This window comes from Magnolia sinica, chromosome 3 (assembly GCF_029962835.1).
Source record: "Magnolia sinica isolate HGM2019 chromosome 3, MsV1, whole genome shotgun sequence".
NCBI lineage: Eukaryota > Viridiplantae > Streptophyta > Magnoliopsida > Magnoliales > Magnoliaceae > Magnolia > Magnolia sinica.
Window position 1 is genome coordinate 117,819,455 of NC_080575.1, and position 22,383 is coordinate 117,841,837.

General features: G+C 41.6%; 1 protein-coding gene across 1 annotated transcript; it reads left to right on the forward strand.

Annotated features, from left to right (window-relative positions):
- Positions 1–19,264: 19,264 nt before the first annotated feature.
- LOC131239113 (uncharacterized) lies at positions 19,265–20,494 on the forward strand. Its single transcript, XM_058236671.1, has one exon. It carries the CDS (start codon positions 19,265–19,267, stop codon positions 20,492–20,494), a length of 1,230 nt encoding a protein of 409 aa, XP_058092654.1.
- The last annotated feature ends 1,889 nt before the right edge of the window (positions 20,495–22,383 follow it).

Genomic DNA, 22,383 nt, shown 5'->3' on the forward strand with positions numbered 1-22,383 from the left:
CGTCCTTCCAGACTCTTCTTAGACACATGTCTTAGTAACTGCTTCAGCATCATCTTTCTCTCGATCACATTCTGTCTTTTGAGTTTCTCAGTCACGCATATAAATGATGTGTAAAATCCTGATCCGTACTAGCTTTAATTCCAATAAAAGCGCTCCAAGTATCCTTATAGATCTTACGCATATAGTATATTTTCCGTTCAATGACATGTGTCCCTTTCTAATTGGCTATTCCAAGAAGGGTAAAAAATATGGTACAACATTATCCCTTACGTTACTTCACCTTTGAGTAGAAAGGTGAAAGCGATGGTGGTCTGTTGTTCAATGCAATAAATGCGATCGGCCTCTCTTCCACATGTCAACTCCTTATTGCTTTTGCTCGACTGAAACGAAAATCAAATAACAGTTTTGCTCCTTTTTCACGGCCATCATTGTGACACATTACACACAATCAAATTTACGAGGAGTCATGATTATCCTCTACTTAATGCACACGTTCTTCACTGATATATATACAATTTCGAATCAATTATAATTTTTCTACAACTTTTGTCCTTTACGTCTTCTTCTTCTTCTCAAACTCTCTAAGCTTTCTTTTGTTATTACCATGGTTGTTTCTTCGTCTTCTGGTCCTGCAACGTTCCAACAGGAAGACTTCATATGAGAGCTAGATGCTCTTTTTTCTAGGGTCATCAATGATATCATCTTCACTACCTCTGTCGACACAGATAAAACATATTTTACACTCAGACTAGAATTCGATCTTGAAATTACCCATGAGTATATTTGAATGATGGAACAATTTTTCCTAGGTTGCCCGAGTGACAAACTTCATTTTCAATCGATTACCTTTTGAACCCTTTAAACACCTTTAAAGCCTCAAGATCTTAGCTAAGACTAATGACAGGATGGGTTGAATGGTACAACTGTACATCTAAAAAATATGGCAATACATGGAAATATAATGGCATCTACGAATGAATTAGTTTTGATGTAGGACGTGACACATATACATTCCTAGCATGGTTGGATCAAAAGAATGTGGACCGTAAATTGATCATAACTTTTGATATGGGTATTGATACGAGGCACATGACCTATTAATCTTTACTGAAACGTGTCATCTGAGATGAAACGATCCACAAAGTGGTTCACATCTATCCATTTCGTCAGAAAATGTATGCTTTCAACTCAAAAAATGAAATTTTAAAGAAAATTTACTATTTTTAGTAATTTCAATATATATATATATATATATATATATATATATAGAGAGAGAGAGAGAGAGAGAGAGAGAGAGAGAGAGAGAGAGAGAGAGAGAGAGAGTTTTATCTTTTTTAGAAACAACTTTTAATCATGTTAGGACTCTTCTAGCAAAAGTTTATTTGAAATCTTTATTTTTAGAAATTAGGCTTTAGAAGAGTCTTATTAGAAATATGATTTTTATTAGAGTTAGGATTTTATAATTTTTTGATAATTCCGAATTTTAGTTTTTTTTTTTCTATATTAATGGTGTAACAGACATATACACATTAGACAATCATCAATCAATTTATTACGAATTTTTATAATTATTTCTATTTTCTTATTTTCTTCATGGATTCGAGTCTCTCTGTGAGGAATCTAGAGTAGTTTCGTGGATTTGAAATAGTTATCCCCCTGAGGAAGATGATGCTCGACCTCATCACATCCATCCTTGCGTCAGTCTCTCTCTACAAGAACCAAACACCTCTCCCTTCTTGCTGCATCTTCAGCTTTTTGGAGCCCATCGACTAACACTTTTCACTTCAAATGTGGTCCCATGAGTCCAACGGTCATGAATGTTTGCGCTTTCACTGATCTTCTCCCTTTTGGTAATCCAATCTATCCTAGCTTCACCTAGGATAACAAGCACTACTTCGTCCTTCCGGACAAGATTAACAAAGCTTATTCCAACTTTATGCTTCTCCAGTGTACGACCCATGCCAAAGTTGACGATCATGAGCACACGATATTTCTATTGATGTGGATTTATCATTATTTACTCTTTGTGAGCGTTTTACAAATTATAAAAGAATATGTTCAATTGGCCAAAGTGTTAGCCCAAGAACAACAGCTAGCTCTTGCTGTGTTCGTACTCGGCCACCTGTATCACAACATATATGAAGTAACCATCAAAGGCTTTTACTACAGTAGAGGGCCTCTTTAGCTTCTTCATATATGGCTTTGTAAATATTTTTGCTCTACCTTTGTAAATCCTATTATTCCATCCAATTCTTATACTTCTTTCGATCAACACAAAATCCTTTATCCTAAGTCTACTCATTCATTTGCAGATCATATGAACTACTTATTCTCTCTTATCCCAAATAAAAACAATGGCTCTTTTTATCTTTTTAACGATAAATAATTTAGTCCAGCTTGGTTCACAAAGGAATATGAATAGCCAACGTTGACATGGTCAGACTCTGAGATAAAGCTTAAAGGAGTTATCTCATATGCAGAGATCTCCCTTATGGTGGCACCGTAAAGATGTGCCAATGTTAAAACTAGGGTCTAGCAGTATTGTCCCAATCTTCTCGCTCGTTAATTTGGCATTACCAATGCATTCCTTACCTATTCACCCATAGAACTTGCAATCAACTTCCAAACCATCGTTTGCTTGTGGATTCGGTTAGCACTTTTCAAATTCTCCATAACAACTTTGGAACCATAGGTTCTGCTTTCGACTCTCCTCTCTTCCCCAGTTGTCCTTTTTAAATTATTATGAGAGATTGGTTATCGAACCAACCAAACTTATCATTGCTCAACTCTTTCCTTCTGTAATAAGGATAGAAGATATGTTAGAATTGAGCGTATATGACTGAGATCTGAGAAGATCGGTCGCCTATTCAACTACTTGTAAGATATTGTTTAAGATGATCAGGTGATTATCGAACGGTAGGGTTCATCATCCAAGAATGGGTTACATATTGTCTTCCGTACGAAAGAACTTTCAAATACAAAAACAAACAAAAAGAAAATACTTACAGTTGATCGCAAGTAGTAACTGCAAAGTAGCTCTTTTAAAATGGAACTGCTTGTATTACAATGGAAATTATCTAGCATATGAGCGTAGGCTTGGATTATAACTAAAAATTATAGCTATTGAATTACTGCTGCTTTTAATGTAAGATTAGGCTATTGTTTATACTAAGGAATGTAAAAGATAATTTATTTTTAGGAACATAAAAGATATTTGACATGATAATTGAAAGATATATTTGATTGGTTTGATTGGGTTGGTATGAGCACACTTTGTTTAGTTGAACTCTCTTATTATTTATAGATTTTCTTGTGGTAGTTATCTTGATACTTCTTTCCGCGGTTGGTCAATTATATCAATTGATTTAGCATCACTCCAACCTTTCAAGCTCTTCTTAGACACGTCCCAGTAACCACTTCAGTGCTAATTTTTTGTCCAACCACGTGCTAGCTGTAATTTTGTAGAAAGCACTTCAAGTAGCCTTATACATCTTAAGATAACCTACCTAATTAGCTATTTCACAAATGCTCAAAAATAGAGTACAACAACTTCACAAATATCACCTCAAGTTGTCCAAATAGTGGCCCGGACTCAAAAATTGCACCACCAGGCGATACTGACCATACGATCTTTCCCTCCCTCAGAATTTGATGGACCATTTTCTTTTTAACCGTTTAGTTGGTGGTTTTTGTCTGATCTTCCCATAAGTGGGTTACACTGAAATCAGTTCATTCATAAATGTCATCTCCAATTGTCCAAAAAGTCCGCCTCGGCCCCAAAATTGCATCAACAGGCAAATCTGACCACTCGATCTTTTCCTCCCTCTGGATTTGATGGACCATTCTTTTTAACCGTCCAGTTGGTGGTCTTTATCTGATCTTCCCACCAAGTGGCTTGCGCTGAAATCAGGCCATTTCATACCTCAAATGGGCCCCAGAATCCAAAGGAAATAGACAGAAAAAAAAAATCTTTTAATCTTCAGAGTAATTTGTACTTTGTGCCCCACCTTTGTGAAAATCATGATTAAATGCAAAAGATGTGAGCATTCTTTTCAACCACATGGAAAGCTCGGATCTCGTACACGTGTACTGGCATGTGTGTCTGGCCACGGGTGGGCAGGGTTCCACACGCGTGTGGAATTAGCAAATTTCCGTAGATGCACGTGTGAGTATGACGCCAACCACTCTCTTGATTCAAGCCACTTCAACCGGCCACGTTGGTTACGCTCTAGAGAGAGATCGTTTTGCCTCGGTCGCGATTATAGGAACCAGCGTGTATTGCCACCTACTGGGGCCCACGTGTTGAGATGGTCTCGTGATGTGAACCGTACATATTTTTTTTACTACTGTAAATAGAATATTTTCACGTGAATATGTTACATTGTTGATCCTAACCATTGATTCTAAATGTTCTAAATTCATCTACAGACGGTGACGGTAAAAATAATGAGTTCAGCATAATTTTATTTAAGTAGTTATTATAATATAGGTTACAAAATATGGGTGGATCAGATCATTGGGCTGCTCACCATGTGGGCCCCAGTGGGTGGCGACATACTATGAATTTAAGTCGCGACAAAATCAAAATGGACTCCTCGAGCTATTGCCGATAAATTAAGGAAGAAATCATGACGGGGCATCCAGGCATTAAAAGCATGAAACGGTAGCACGGTCAAAAGGAGAGTATTCTCGCATGGGAAACGATACACGCTCGCGTGATACGAATGGTGCATCTCGACACGTACACCACCTTGTAAAACGTGTGACAGGACAAATCCATGAATAAGGTATAAATAGATGTTAAAGATCCTTTAAAAAATAAATTATATTGTTTTATTAATGATATTTTCTTCGTGTACACTTTGAATACGGACCGTTGTTTATTCTCTTCTAACCGTTAATTTATAACACTGGATTTTCCATATCAATGTATTAATTTTTATTAGATATTATTTCACATTAGCTGATGAACGGTTCGGATCCTATAATATTATGCGAAAATTTCATGTATAGAGAGAATCCTTCCGTCCATATCATGCGAGCAAACTCGAATTGCCTGTTCTCGCACTGAATCTTTTTGCAAACGGGCGGGAATTCACGTGAATGGCTGCACCGCAGCTACTGCGGTGGCGCTTCCATTAACATTCCGTACATGCATGACCATGCGGGGATCATGCATGTCATGGGAGGCAATGCATGTATGTATGAGGCGATGGGGATGTGAAAAGCAATGTTCCCGATGACCTGGATGACAACGACGCTTCGAAGGAAACCATATTCTTCTCCTTAAAATACCCCTCGTTGTTATCATAATCTCATCTATACCCTTTATGTGTATGGAATGACGAATGGATCCTTCTTGTACGTAACGCGCACGACTGCGCTGTAGCTAGAATGCATAAGATATTTCGTTACGTAGACGTCGCATCCTCGAATCACAACCGTCCAAATGGTAGGGCCCACTGTATAGGTCATAAATCAAATTTTTTTAGTGCAACTGCAACCGTAGCTGGTCTTTGACGTATAACCAACTCTTAAAAAGAAACTAGTCAAATGTCAGTTAATCAAAGTTAAGGATTTGCAATTAATCTGAGGTGGTGTAAATGAAGAATATCAGTACTGGGTGGCAATATTTGGACGGTTTGGATTCGATACACGGGCAACGGGATGTAGCAGAGACTCACATGTTTAACTTACAGCCCACTCGTGTGATGTACGACAATACCTAATTCGGTGGGTCATCTCAAAATGACGGAAGCATCTTGAGTGCAGGATCCACTTTGGCTTGCACGTACAGCTTTAGTAGCCAAAGTTGGCCTGTAAAAGGACTGAAAAAGATGAGAAATAAAGGGAAATCATACGGTGCTCCATCGACCCATAAACGTGGTAGATGTGTACAATTATCCGCATCATTAAAATGTGGACCGTAGAATGGATGGGTCATAGCCAGATTGCATTCAACGATATTCAATCCTCCTGATCTTTTGAAAAATGGAAACGGATGGGCCGTGTGTCTTTGGTGCTAATCATCCAATGCCTACCGCATGGCAGATGGGCCCATGCATCCAGACCGTCCATGCCGTCAGTGCTGTCCGTGGATGGACATGATCATATGTGAGTGGCTGTTCTAAGATATAAAGCAGCAATATTGAAAGATCAAAACTTTGATAATCTAGCAAACTGTGATGGAACGGCGGGCATTTATGAATTATTTAGAACATAAAAGTAAGACAACTTGAACTGGCCAAATTGTGGGTCCGGTTTAGATTAATTATGAATAAAATATTAAGCCTATTTGTTTCTCAACTATAGTAGTAACGGACACTTAAACATTCCTTTATACTCCTCCTGATAGAATATGAGGCCCTTATTGATAAATTCAACAGGAATCTAGAGGGGTAGAAGGTAAATCTCCTTAATTCTCTTCGTAGGGGCACTGGAATTGCTAAATTCTACTCGTATCAATTTCTATATTTTTGGTCATATGCTTTTCTGATTTCCAATCTTATTTCTCCATTTTGAAAAAATGCATTATTCTTTGAAATTTTTTCTAAGATCCACCCAATAAGCTGAGAGTGAGTCTACAAGCCAAAGGAAGAAGGTGGTTTACGCATCATCTCCTTGAAAATTCTCAACAATGACAGTAGCATCTACGCATCATCTCCTTGAAAATTCTCAACAATGACAGTAGCATCTGGAACAAATGGATCCAAAAAATCATGTCACGGTCATGAAAAACATGTTAGAGGCGCCTCCACGTGGCATGTTAAAATTCCTTGTTATGCCTCCCGAGATGGCGAAGGAACATTGAAGTCCGAGTCTGGCCAAAATACATACTTGTTTCCTCATTGAAAATGGGCGCGGGAATAAGTTCTGGCATGATCCTTTAGTTAGGACCTAAAATCTTATTTAATTGTCCCGGATGTATGCTCGATTGACTGAACCTCTCTGGAATTAGAGAGATTGCTCTCTAAATATTTTGGACTATGATCGATTGATCGATCGACAGCAATTCAAAAAATACCCCAAACTGTCTAAATTATTTTTACGTGTTAGATTTATCGAACATGCGCCCTCGATCAATCGAACATGCGCCCTCGATCAATTGAGGACTGCTCGATCGATCGGGTCGATCAATCGACGGCGCACGCGGAATTGTATAAGTGTGTGATTTGTTTCTAATTTCGATTGTGATAGTATATGTATCGGATGTAATCAAAATTAGGGTATTCTAAGTAAATGTGAAGACATTCTTAAGGGTTTTAGAGAAAGAAAGCTAGGGTTTCGGAAAATTTGAAGGTCATTATCATCGTTGGACAATCCGGTTCCCCTGTCTGCCAGAGAAGATGTGTTGGTGTGGGGCTTGACTTCGTCAGGCAGATTCTCCGTCAAGTCTGCCTGGCACGGCATTCGACAGCAGAGGCAAAAGGCCCCTTGGTCGAAGTGGGCTTGGAATGATATGCTCCCCCCAAAAATCGGTATCTTCCTTTGGAAGATAATGCATGTAGCTATTCTAGTTGATTCAGTAGTGCAGAAATCAGGCGTCAGCCTAGCGTCTAGGTGCGATTGTTGCTCTGGGTATTATGATCCTGTGATGGCCAGTGGCATCGTCGGAATTAGTAATCAGCTGGGGACCTGCTCATCCTAATCTCGCAGCAGCCTATCGTCCGACCCGGGTCCTCGGGCCTTCCCAGTCCTGATGGGATGCCCCACCATGCTCTACACTCTGTCGTTCGAGCCAGAGACGTGGCTGGCCCCTCACCAGCTTTTTCCAATGTAGCTGTGGTGCCTAGCTGGGACCTCCAAGACTCCCCAATCACAGACGATCCGACTGCTCCTATCCAGCCACTGTTGAACAATCATCCCATTATTCAGCCCCCCGATGGCCCCTAGCAGAGCATCAGCTCGCCCCTTCTCATGCAGTGGAGAGCTTAGATCATTTTCTCTGTTATGGGATCATAGCTTCAGAGGTTTGGGCCCACTATCATAGGTTGTTTGATGTTCCCCTCATCCACGACCAGACCATTAAGCAGAAGATTCATTTTTAGGTTTCAAGGGCCTCTTCTTCCTCTCGGCTCAAGAAGCTTGATGTAGAACCTATCACAGACACGTTCCTAGCATAGTTGAGCCAAAAGAAGATGGACCGTGAATTGACTAGAACTTTTGATTCGGGTATCGTTACGGGGCGCACAACCTATCAATCTTTACTAAAATGGGCCATCCGAGGTGAACCGACCCACAAAGTGGGTCGCATCTGTCCGTTTTGTCAGAAAACGCATGCTTTTAGCTCAAAAACAAATTTTTAGGAAATTTTTACTATTTTTAGTAATTTCGATTTTTTTAATATTTTTAGAGTTTTAGATTTTCTTTTCTTTTAGAAATAACTTTTAGTTATACTAGGACTCTTCTAGAGGAAGTTTATTTGCAATTTTTATTTTTAGAAATTAGGCCTTAAAAGAGTTTTATTAGAATTAGGATTTTTATTAGAGTTAGAATTTTACTATTTTTGGTAATTACGAATTTTAGTTTATTTTTTCTTTATTAATGGTGTAAGGAGATGCATTAGATGATTATCAATTAATCAATTAATCAATTTCAAATTTATTAGAATTTATTTCTATTTTCTGCTTTCTTTCCTCGTGGATTCGAGAAGTCTCTGTGAGGAATCCAGAGAAGTTCCGTGGATTCGAAATAGTTATCCTCTTGAGGAAGACGGTGCTCGACCTCACGTCCTCCCCTGCGTCAGTTTGGTATCAGAGCGAGGTTTCTCCTCCGAATGATGACTTCTAATGACGGGTCGGGCAACAATCCCATGGGCGGTGCTCTAGAGAATTTACCTTTAACGGCGGCAGCTTTCAAAGCAGCACGGCGAGAGAATCGGTAAGCTATGCAAGGGCTGCAGGCTTCCATCGATCGCATGGCGGATCGTTTAGAGGAGGCCCTAGGGCAGATCTGTGTTCATGATGGTGATCCACCACTAGCAATTGCTGGAATTCATAATTATACTGATCGTAGGGCAATACTATCAGTGAACCATAAGATGAATCAAGAATTCAAGATGAAAGTCGATTTTTCTAGTTTTAATGGCCAACTCTACTTCAAGGACTTCCTCGATTGGTTGCTTGAAGTCGAACATTTCTTTGACTACGTGAACATCGTAAAAGAAAAGAAAGTTAAACTCGTGGCCTACAAATTGACCGGTAGAGCTTCAGATTGGTGGGAACAACTTCAACTCGAGCGGATGAGATGGATGAAGGCGCCAATCCGCATGTGGTCACGGATGAAGAAGTTATTGTACATTCGATTCTTCCCTACCAATTACGATCAGGTATTATTCCAACAAAATCAAAATTATTGGTAAGATAACCAATCATTAAAGGGTTATGCAGAGAAATCCTATTATTTGTCGGCGAGAGGTGACCGAGTCAAAATGGAGTTGCAACAGACCACAGGATTCATCAGTGGCGAACATGTGACCCCTATGGGAACGGTGAACCAACTTAAGACTTCTAAAGTGGAGGGACAATCTTTCATGACTGAACAGGCCTTTGTTAAAAAATCTGAAGAAACGAGAGATACATATGCATTAGTTGAAAAGAAAAAATATATGGAGCCTGTGAATATCTTAGAGAATTTAGAACAGTATTGTAGGAGTTCAAGGGGGTTGTGCTCGATAAACTCTCTAATAAATTACCTCCCATACGAGATATACAAAATCACGTTGATCCCGTCTTAGGGGTAAGTCCGCCTAATTGCCCACATTATCAGAAAAAATATATGAAATCTTGAAGACAGACGTGAAGGAACTAATCAATATTAGTCAAGTCAAGGAAAGCATGAGTATATGTATTGTGTCGGTTCAAGAGCTTAATGCCAAGTACAAAAAAAGGGCTAATGAACATCGGCGTCAAAAGTTATCTCAGACTCATGTACCAAGTCTCTTGCGTAACTCGAGGACGAGTTTTTTTCAAGTGGAGTGGTCTGATGTAGAACCTGTCACAGACACGTTCCTAGCATGGTTGAGCTAAGATGGACCGTGAATTGACCATAACTTTTGATCCGGGTATCGTTACGGGGCGCACAACCTATCAATCTTTACTGAAATGGGCCATCCGAGGTGAACTGACCCACAAAGGGTCACATCTGTCTATTTTGTCAGAAAACGCGCGCTTTCAGCTCAAAAATGAATTTTTAGAAAATTTTTACTATTTTTAGTAATTTTGATTTTTTAAATATTTTTAGGGTTTTAGATTTTCTTTCCTTTTAGAAATAACTTTTAGTTATACTAGGACTCTTCTAGAGGAAGTTTATTTGCAATTTTTATTTTTAGAAATTAGGCCTTAAAAGAGTTTTATTAGAATTAGAATTTTTATTAAAGTTAAAATTTTGCTATTTTTGGTAATTACGAATTTTAGTTTATTTTTTCTTTATTAATGGTGTAAGGAGACGCATTAAACCATTATCAATCAATTTCGAATTTATTAGAATTTATTTCTATTTTCTGCTTTTTTTCCTCATGGATTCGAGAAGTCTCTGTAAGGAGTCCAGAGAAGTTCTATGGATTCGGAATAGTTATCCTCTTGAGGAAGACGATGCCCGACCTCATGTCCTCCCCTGCATCAATGCTTATGGGCCTGGATCCGGCGTTGATCTCCTGACAGTTATGGCTGAGCCGAAACGCTTCGCGTTTTGATGGGATCAAGATGACAAGCAGCTTGGTTATTGCCCGAGTGTCTAGATGGCTGCGTGAAATTGGAAACCTCCTGCTAGACAGCAAATCTCTGTCCTTTAAGGATTCGGTCTCCATTCAGGCTTTGAATCTAGATTGCGGAAGGGGTCCTCCTAAAGCTGCTCCTCAGATTGTTAAATGGCAAAAGCTGCTTCAAGGCTGGGTTAAACTCAATGTTGATGGTTCCTCTCGTGGGAATCTGGGTGAGAGTGGAGGGGGTGGGGTGCTTTGAGACCCCCATGGCAAGGTCATATTCGCCTTTAATAGGTTCTATGGCCTCATTTTGAACACGAGTGCAGAGGTCCAGGCTATGCTGGATGGAATCATTTTATGTAGCAAGTTGGGGTTCTCAAGAATCATCGTTGAATCAGACTCTAAAGTCGTAGTGGAAGCTGTAGCTGCTCCTTTGGCTCATTGCCCTTGGAGCATTTGGTACAGACTGGGGGCCATTCAATGCCTCAAAAGCAACCTAAACCTCATTTTTTGATATATTTATCGTGAAGGTAACTCAGTGGCGGACACGCTAGCCAGGCTGGCGTCTGAAGGCTGCGCCAATTCCTTCTATCGTTCTTCGTCTGAATTACCGAGGAGAGTTAGAGGCCTTCTGGTTCTGGATAAGGCAGGCCTGGGTAATTTGCAGATTTAGGCAGTCCCTTTTGGTAGTTTTTTTTTTCGGTTCCTCTCGGTTCTCGGTTTGAGTCTGGGCCTAGTGTGGCTCCCTGTGTATAGCCCCTCTGGTGTTATCCTCTGTTCAATCCTCAGTTTAATAGTGGGAGAGTCGGTATATGATAGGTGTGGCTCCTGTATTTTTGTTTGGAGCCAGCCCGAAAGGTTGTAAATCTTCCCCTTTTTCATAATATATTTTGTTTTCCTTTTTTTTAAAAAAAGGTTCTTTATCTCTTATAATATTGTTTCATAGTGTATTGCTTGTCGCTTTTTATCATGTTTTTTTTTTTTTTTTTCCTAAGAGAGTTTTTTCACATAAAATTTGTGTGTTCTTTGCATATTTTGTTGGTGTTTGATTTCGTATTATTTGATTAAATTCAAGTTTGCTTCTACGATATTTCCAACAGTCACATGGCTATTCTTGGAGAGGCTTAAGACTAAAACTAAGCCTCTTCAAATGAATTTAATATTTAATAGAGACAGTCTCTTCTGCTCAGGCCTAGAATCAATTGATCATCCCTTTTTTAGTGCCTGTACATCAAATGGATTAAGGAATGTTTGCATGTTAAATTGTACATCTCCCATACGTAAGGCCACTCTGTTCTCCAATCTATATATCCAAAATATTATTGAGGGTCTCTCTAATCCTATGAGAAATATGATTAGTAAACTTTGGGTTTTTTTTTTTTTTTTTTTAAAACCATCTTTTCTATTCAAGAATAGAATTATACAGGAGGGACTTCAGGCAGGCCCCACAACAAAAAGGAGAAAAACCCGCCTATCGTGAGAACTACACAGAACCTAATCTAGATGCATAACACCCGAAACAATCAAACTTCCCTCATATTTCTTAGCCCCACTCAATTAAGAAACAGCAGGCCTCTGGTCATGTGAGGGAGGTTCACAGAGGACTGAATAAGCAAATGGGCTTGACTATTACTACCCCTATGCGCCAGGTCGTTGGCCACCCCATTCGCTTCCTTAGGACAGTGAGCGGTGGATATCTCCAACTGGTCCATGAGGCTCTTAATTCTAGTGATCATTAAACTTTGTTATCTGACGTTGGCTTGGCACCCTTGGAGGAACATAACGACTATATTTTTAATATAAAATTCCTTCTTAGAGAAAAGTGCTTGGAAATAGTCTCGAAGATATCAGGTCACATACTTCTTTAATTATAGATCCCAATATAGGTAGGTTGTGGTGCCCACCCAAAGGAACTAATTTGTAAAAAATAAAAATAAATAAATAAAAAAAAAACCTAGATTATAGAAAAAAACAAAATGTTAATCTAAAGAAAAAAAAAACCACAAACACAAGTAAGGGCTATCATTATTCAACCAATTTAATTTTGGAACTATGAATAAGAGATAATAGGCTCCACAATTGAGTCTCTTTAATAGGTTCCACGAGACCTCCCCCCTCCCTCAGCTGATCAAGGGCCGTTTACTGTTAGATAAAGCCGGTCTCAGCTCTGTGAGAGTGTTTAAGAGGGCCCAAGTGTATAGGATATGATAGGCGGGCCTGCTATTATGTTGCAGTCCTGCCCAAATAGCCTAGGTTGTATACATTTTTCTCTTCTGCAATATAGCTGGTGGGTCCTAAGATCTGGGCTACACCATTTTTGAAAAGAAAAAAAAAAAAAACCTATGCTACCCATAATTTTTGCTTATAATTTCTTTCAGTTTACGATAGGGTACTGGTAGGATAATTTTTCTCTTGGCAGCAGCCCAAAACATGTCCATGTTTGTACAAATCAGCGGAGTTAGTAATGGAAATATACTTTTAAAAAAAAAAACCTATGCCACCTGTAGAAATTTCAGGTACTTATGCATCAACTGTTATTGCTTGGATGAAATCAAAACTTGGAAGTGGAGATTAATGTCAAGACTGGATATTGCTAATTGTCAATTATTAAGTTTTTCCACGTAGCCACATATTATTGTGCCTATATATATAGATAATCCACAATAGGTTTCTAAAGACCAATTTCGCATTGCAAATAAAATGTAATCACCACTATTTTGCTCTTAATAACAAATAGTGAAAGATTAAATTACCTTTCAAGTAACTAGTGACCGTGACCTTATAACATTTGTATCTTATGACCATTATAATAGCATGGTTGTAACTTTTAATTGTTCAGGGACCTTCACGACCATTATACTCAGCCAGAGTATTGAAGAACTAACCATACTGAAATGGCGGTGAAATGAAATTTGGCCATGAAACTGATAGTAAGAATCTTACATTTAGGGGCCGTTTGGATACGTAACTTATTTCAGATAAGTAAGTTTGGCTTATGATTAGTTATAAGTAACTTTTTTACTTAAAAGTATTTAATCACTTTAGTTATTTTTTTAAAAAACTTTTCTAATTTTCATAAGTTGTTGAAGAGAAGCATATGAGAGACGAAAGAGGTGAGAAGTTGATAAGTAAGTTGTTTACTGGTTGTGGCTGCTCAAACACATTGGCTCATAGGCAGGGGGGACTGTGCATTCTGGATTGACGACTGGTCTGGACTGAGCTCCCTCATCGAATGGAAACTACCCACGTCCTCCTCCATCCACCTGCCAACTAAGGTCAGCGAGATGATCGGTCCATCTGGTTGCTCTACGTGGCCTCTCCTCAGCATCAATCTCCCACAGTTAGTCCTCGACCACACATTGATAATGGTATATGCACTTCGGACTCAGCTGATAGATGCATTTGGCTGGGGTCCACTTAGGGTGAGCTGACTGCCGGCCTTGCCTGGAAGAGCATCCGTCAGCATGCCATGTTGCAAATAGGTGTGGCACCCAAAGATCCCTCCCAAACTCTCGCTTCTCTCTTGAAAAATTATTCATAGGGCCATCTCGGTGGATGAAAGAGTTCAGAGGAAAGGGGTGAGCCTTCCTTCGATGTGCACATGCTACGCCCCGCTCACCACGCCTGCGTCAGAATCCATTGACCACATCTTCTCATCGGGAGCCACACCCTCTCTGGTTTGGGAGCATTTTGGTAGACTTTTCAATGTCCAAGGGCCTTCACCAACGTCGGCAGTTGGGAGGGCCAATCCCTGGTAGACCATGCCTGCCTCGTCGAGATCTTTGTTCATCATGAGGGGCCTTCTTCTCGTTTTCATATTCTGGGAGCTTTGGAAGGCAAGGAATGCAAGCGGTTCGACAGCTCCAAGACCACCAGCTCTACAATCATATCTAACATCCTTCATTGGATTGCCTTGATCGCCCCTTCCCTCCCTCTGCCGCATTCCCCCATTCTATCCACTATGACTACCCTTAATGCTTTGAGGATCGTTAAGCTTGCTCCCACCATGTCCAGGTGTTAGGTGGTCAAATGGATCAAGCCCCAATAGTGTTCGATCAAGATCAACGTGGATGGTTCTGCGTTAGGCAATCTGGGTCCTTCAGGAGGTAGAGGAATTGGTAGGAATTCTTCTGAAGGATTCTTTTTTGCATTCTCTTTTGCCTATGGGTTTGGGTCCAACACAAGAGCTGAGATTAGGGCCATGTTGGATGGCCGTAAGAAGTGTGTGCGGCGGGGTTTCTCTAATGTAGAGGTGGCGAGCGACTCCAAGACAGTGGTCGCTGCCATCCTAAACCATGAGTCCTTCCTGTGGCCCATATGGTATTAGAAGGCGAGGATATGTGCTATCATGAGAAATATAGATGTTCATATTACCCACACCCTTAGAGAGGCTAACTTCGTGGCGGACGGTCTGGCCCATTTGGGAAGCGAAGGCCAGCTGGACAAGCGCTTCCAGTCCTTGGGAGATTTGCCCTCTCATATTTGCAGCCTCATGTTCTTGGATAGAGTAGGCCTTAGTAATCTAAGGATTGCCTAATTCATTACCTCTCTTTGTGCTTTTGCTTTTATGATAGGTGGGCCCTTCACATTTTGTCGTTGGGCCTGCCCGAAATAGTCCTATTGTAAAGTGTTCTCCTTTACCTTAATGGAATTTATTCCGAAAAAAATAAGTTACTTGTGGCATAAGTAACTTATCTCAAGCAACTTATGATCCAAATGGGCCTTAACTTGAGTTTAGACTTCGTGAGAAGTAGGACAATTTTCGAATTTCAATTGGGGCAGGAGAAGTTGCCGAGCTGCTCCTCTGAGCAGCTCTCCCCCCGTAATTTAATCCCTCCATTCTCTTCTGGGCCCTGAATCATCGTCTCCCCAAGTTCTTCGAGCATGAATTGAGAGATGACGAAAACTCACCACGTTCCCTTGACGAAAGGACCCCTTGATGAGGGCTGGCAACCTGTCTGCAATAAATGATCCAAGGATGAAGGGTGGAGCCTCTTAGTCGGTAATCTCAATTTCAATATCTCAGTGGAGGAAGTCAGTCGAAGATTTGGGCAATTTGGGTAAATATCAGACATTTACATCCCTAGTTTTGTAGTACAGGAAGGAAGAATGGATATGGTTTCGTTCGTTTTAAGAAGGAGGATGCCCTTTCAGCTAGAGAGATGCTCTATGATCGTTTTCTCTTCAGAAGGCGTATGGCGGTAAATGACACAATCCAGCGAACGGGACCCTCCAAAAATAGGAATCTCAACCCCTCATCCTTAAATAGAAGGATAGCTTGCAACTCGCAACCTCTCGATGAGCGGATGCATCTCCCCCCCTCCCCCCCTCAGCCCCCCAAGCTTTCCGAATCCATAGTAGTTCCCAAATGGATTTCGAATAAAGGAAGGGCCTCCCTCAACTACGCCCTGATTGGAGAAGTTTTCAGCCTGGATGATGCTACACAAGACCTATTCCAGGGGATTCGATCCTCTATATTCAGTAAAACACGTCTGAAGATTTTCTGCTTGTCAGCCATTGGATATCTATTAAAGTTTGAAACCAGGGAGGGTCTTATAGCCTTCTCAAGGGATAAGCTCCTGCAGAGCAAACTGGGGTCCGGCTTCTTTGATTCCAGGAAGGGGCTCTTGGATTCGAATGGAAGGGATCCCCATTCATGCCTGGAGTGAACACACAATTGGTCAAATTGCAGAACAAATGGGGTCAGTTCTGGAGCTCGATAGAAGGCCCAAACCGATGGTTCGCTAGGGCCAAGATCATTCCTCACCCAAACGCTCCACCGTTTAAAAAAACAACTCTGCTAGTTGACGACAGACCACACCAGATCTTTGTCTTAGTAGAAATGAGTGGCCAATCTATAGGTGACCATCAAATCTCAGGTACGCACACTTTCAAACCTCATAAATCCACCAAGCAATCGGTAGCTAGGGCTTTTGCCGATCAACAGATTGTTCAGGTTGATATGTCGAACTTCAAATAAGACAAGAAAATATCCACTCTGAGGTAGCAGCCACCCCGCCGATCTGCCCCCTCCCAATCTCCATCAGAGGCTCTTTATCCCAACTGAGTATCGTAGACCCAATAGCTCCTGTGATGATCAACCAACCTCATCTTCCCCCCCAGCTCCATCTAATGGTCCTCTCCACATCAGGATCACCAAACTCTCGACATGCCCAATCAACCAAGCTTGAAATGCCTGCAATCCTCTCCTCCAATAGATCACCAAAACTGTCAGAAACCACAGTCACCTGCCCATTTCCCTTCTACCTTGCAGCTACAGCCAAATCCCCCCCCCCCCCCCCCCCATATAAGCCCCCCTTCAAACAAGTTACACACCCCTATCCACTTACCTCACCCAACCCCTGATGTAATGAAAGCATGTGAATTGTGGCTGTCAGGGATCAAAGGCCTATTCAAAGATTCAATGGCAAGGTAGAACTGACAGAATTCGATAGCAGCCAGATATTAGTCATCAGCTCCAGTCAATGGGAACAGCCAGAACCCAACACCTCCTCATAATCATGACCCCCTGAGTTGTGGCCTGACTGATAATCAACCTTTGCCTAATGTTGATGGGGAGGGTGTTAGAATCACCATGTCAAAGGAAGTTGAAGCCCAACTGAATCCGGAATTGCAAAACCACCCTCAGACTAAAATTAAAGGTGGCTTGGATCTGTGGGTGGACATTCAAGGTGGTTCAGTTGTAAGCACTTCTTTGACTTTAGGATTTACAGTGAGATGGAGCAACTCCGTAAAGGTAAAAATATAAGAAAGACAGGGAGCAAACTTAAGCAGAAACTCAGTCAGATTAAAAGAAAGAGCCAAAGACTGAAAGGTAAACAGAATTAGCTTGAGAAAAGAGGGTGCTTGTCTGATGATTAACATAATTTCCTAGAATGTGAGAGGGGTAGGCAATGCCCCTACCACCCGCTACCTGAAAAGACTAATCAGAAAACATAGGCCAGAAATTCTTCTTCTTCAGGAACCCATGATTAGAGAATCGAAGAAAGCGATTCTGGTTGCAAAGCTGGGATTTGCTACTCATACTTCTGAGGTCATGGCAGGAAATAAAATATGGATTTTGGTCTCTGACTCCATCCAGCTCCAACTTTTGAGAGTCTTCCCTCAATGCATCTGCCTTTCCTTAGCTGCCTTTCCTCAACCAATAGCAGTCACAACCGTCTACGCCAGCTGTTCGAGAGACCTGAGAAAGTCACTCTGGGATGAGTTGCGTTTTGTTCATGCGTCCACGCAAGGACCCTAGCTGATAGGTGGGGATTTCAACACCACCCTATCACTCGATGATAGGCATGGAGGGTCTCCCCAAATGACTGGGGCAATGAATGAATTTCAGAACATGGTCAGTGACACCGGTATGATTGATTTGGGTTATTCGGGTTCTCAGTTCACATGGTGCAACAACCGAGCCGGTAGAAGTCATCGTTGGGCTCGACTTGACAAATTTTTCATCAATGTGGAGTGGCTACTATCTTACCCTGCATCCAAGGTCGAGCACCTTACCAGATCTCACTCTGATCATTCTCCCCTGCTCCTCACCTGCCATACTACTTAGTCTACTTTTCCCCATCCTTTCAAGTTTCAACGTATGTGGACTGTTCATGAGGAGTTCATCAAAACTGTCTCCGACAGCTGGAATAATGAAGTCACAGCTACTCCCATGTACAAGTTTCACATAAAGCTGAAAATGCTCAAGACCAAGCTCCTCAAACTCTGGAAAAATCGTCCAGGAGGCTGAAGATGAGGTTACTAGGGCTGAGCAGGACCTCACTTCCACTCAATCAGAATCCAACCATTTGAAGGTCAACTTGGCGCATGCCAGGCTTAACAAAGTGCTGCTTCAAGAGGAAATTTTTCAGAAACAAAAATCAATGAATCAGTGGCTCAAGGAAGGTGATAGGAACATCAGGTTCTTTCACAATTCAGTCCTCATCAGGCACAAAAAGCTGACTATTTCCAAGATGAAGACAGACTCAGGTGATTTCATTGATAACATGGATGAGATTGGAACTTCAGCAGAAAATTATTTCAAGGCCATATTCTCATCTAAGGGAGTGTTGCCTAACCAGAACATTCTCAACTCCATTCCGAGCTTAGTTACTAACCGAATGAACTCCCTCTTCCTTTGTCCTCTCTCGCATGAGGAGGTCAAGTCAGTAGTGGCGTCTACCCCCGTTGATAGTGCTCCTGGGCTTGATGGATTTAGCGGTGCGTTCTATTCTTCATGCTGGGATGTGATAGGTTCGAATCTGTTTAAACTTGCCAAGGATTTTCTCATGGGGGGCCCCATTCCTAGGGCCTTCTAATGCACTCATATTTGCCTAATTCCTAAGAAAAAGAACCCAGAGTACATCACAGACTACAGACCGATTAGCCTATGTAATTACATCATGAAGATCTTCTCCAAAATCATGGTGTCCAGGATCTCTCACATCCTTCCTTTTCTCATCTCCCCTAAGCAAGGGGCATTTGTTAAGGGCCGGTTGATATCTAAAAACATCTCGATAGCTCGTGAGATGATTTAGGAAATTGATCGAAAAGTTTATGGGGAAAATTTCATCATCAAATTGGATATGGAGAAGGCGTACGACCGCTTGCAATGGGACTTCATTTCTTTTGTCCTACAGAAATTTGGCTTCAATCACCAATGGATTCTTCAAGTGGAGTGATGCTGGAAAGATGTCTGGTTCTCCATTCTTATCAATGGAAGGAGTTATGGTTTCTTTCAAGAGAATAGAGGGATCTGGCAGGACGACCTCATTTCTCCCTCAATCTTCATCATTGCTGCAGAGGTCCTTAGTAGGGGCATCTCGAACATGTTCTCATCAGGGAATTGTCAAAAGTTCAGCCTTCCTCAATGTTGTCCATCGATTACTCATCTATTTTTTTGCTGATGATGTTATCCAGTTTCTCAATGGCAGGCTTTCAAATGTGCACGTTTTGCAGAATTTAATTCATCAATATGAATCCTCTTCGGGTCAATGGGTGAATGCAGCGAAGACGGTCTTCATCACGCCAAAGAAAATAACCCAACGCAAAGCCCATCGCCTCTCTAGTATCACTGGATACACCCACTCTTCCCTGCCAATAACTTATTTGGGTGTTTTGTTAGCCAAAGGAAAGATCAGGAGCCCGTTATTGCAGCTGATCGTCCAGAAGATCATCAACAAAATTAAGGGCTGGCAAGCTAAGTTCCTCAATCAGGTGGCAAAATTGACCCTCATAAAGCATGTTCTTTCAAATATCCCAGTTTACCTTCTTTCAGCTATCAACATTCCGAAATCGGTTTGCAAAACTCTGAATAGAGCTTTAGCCAATTTTGTCTGGGGTAGCTCTAAAGAAGGCCACAAGAGGCACTGGATTAATTGGATGAAGATTTGTGCCCCTACCCAGGAAGGAGGCCTGGGTATCAGGTTATTTGAAGACGTTATGCAGGCTTACAGAGTGAAGATGTGTTGGAACTTGTTGGAGAGCAAATCCATATGGGCAACCTTCTTCTCAAGTAAATACTTTTGGAATTTCATTTTTAGGAAAGGAATAGCTTCATCGGTCTCGTCGTCTGTCTGGAAGGAGATGCTCAAGGCTCTTCCATTCGCTCTTAGCCATTCCAGATGGCTCATTGGTGCAGGTAGAATCAGTTTCTGGGTTCACAACTGGTCAGGCTGCGGTCTCCTTGCTACTGCAATTGTGCGGCCTGTTCCTCCCCACCTACTTTCGGCCACAGTTAACGACTTCAATCCTTTGTTTAGGCGGTGGTGCCTAACCGATATTTAGGGATACATTTCCCCTGCTGCTATGCAGTTGATTGCTCGTTCTCAGGTTGCCTTGATCAATCGTCCGGATTAGCTCATTTGGGACTTAACCTCATTTGGAAGATTCATGCTACTATCTGCTTGGAATGCATAAGGATGCGATGCCCAGAAGTCCCCTAGATTAAATGGTTCTAGAACAAACTTCTCCCCCCAAAAATTGCCATTTTCAGTTGGAAAGTAGTCCACAAAGCTGTCCCGACTGACACTACTGTGCAGAGATTTGGCATTTGCACGGTTTCTCGCTGTGAGTGCTGCATGATCAATGCTACTCCGTCTGTCCCATCCAGTCAGTTTCACTGCAACTTTCTCTGTCAGCCAAGAAGAATCAGGTTCATGCAGATGGCTCCTCATGAGTAGCGGCATGCCCCTCGACAGCTCTCCCCTGTTCTCGCCATGGTTTGCAACGGCAGGATGATTTGGAAATTCATATCGGGGGCGCTATTGAAACCCTTGATCATCTGTTCTGTCAGGGGAGTATTACATACAGTGTGTGGAAACATTTCCACATCCTTTTTGGCATCCATTTCATCCCCAACTAGTCAGTTCTGCCTCACCTTAGGCAATGCTTCTTGCGGGCAGTCTCAAATCTAGAGCTTCCACTTTGACAGGCCTTCTACCATGTTTTGTCTTATGGAAAATCTGGATCAGCAGAATTTTTTTGCGGTTTGAAGGTCGCTTGATGTCGTCATCATCCATCATATCCAAAGTCTCCAACTGGCTGAGAGAGATTGGGGGGTCTGTTATGGATGAAGAAAGGCCATCATTCGTAGCCACTCTCCTCAATCAATCCCTGCACATTAAGGGCCCATCCCCTGTCCCAAGAGCTGCCCCCCTGTTTGTTAGGTGGAGTAAGCCGCATGTGGGTTGACTTAAATTAAACACAGATGGTTCAGCTATAAATAATCCAGGTGAAGAAGGTGGAGGTGGGGGTCTGTAGGGACCACACTGGTAAAATGGTTTTTGCTTTTTGCAGGAATTATGGCATAGTTTCAAACACAGTGATAGAAGCGCAGGCAATGAATGACAACATTAACATTTGTTTTAGATTGGGATTGGCCAATGTACATCATAGTCGAGTTAGACTCCAAAGTTGTCATCCAAGCGGCAGAGAATCAGCTCCCGGCCTATCCTTAAAAAATTTGGTACCTGATGGGCGAAATTCTTGCCAAAAGGTATTCCCTGAATCTTCTTTTCGTGCACATCTTCTGGGAAGGTAATGCCGTGGCGGATGCCTTAGCCAGGCTGGCAAGTGAGGGATGCCCAGACAGAACCTTCATAAATTCTTCATATCTCCCTAGACACATCAGAGGTGCTCTTGTTCTAGATAACTCCGGCCTTGGATCTCTGAGAAGGCCTTAGTTCGGCTTATATATGGGTGTATCTTTTAGCTAGAGTCTAGCTTCCAATTCTTTTTTCAGTTTCTGTTTCTAGAGGGGATATGATAAGAGTGGCCCATAGCTTTTTCTACAGGCCCTCCCGAAATCTTATAAAGATCTCGTTTCTATGAATTGAAGGGGCTTCCGCCCCCTATTTTTGGGAAAAAAAATGATCAGAACGGGCCACCGTGCGCCACATATAGACAGGACCTACCACCTCATCCACCATGTCACATGTTTCATGGGGTAGTCGGATATCCACTTCCGATCCAGAACGCTGGATCTCCAAAATGAATTTGCTAGCGGTCCATATTTGATGGTTATAAGATCTACCCCGTTCGATGTTAAAAACGTTCCCTTCATGTGTATATAATACATATAGGCGATGGCGTGTGGCCATATATGAATCCATCATCTTTAACCATCATTAGTACGTGCTTGTGCTTGCATAAGGGATACGTGAGATTGGTGCGTG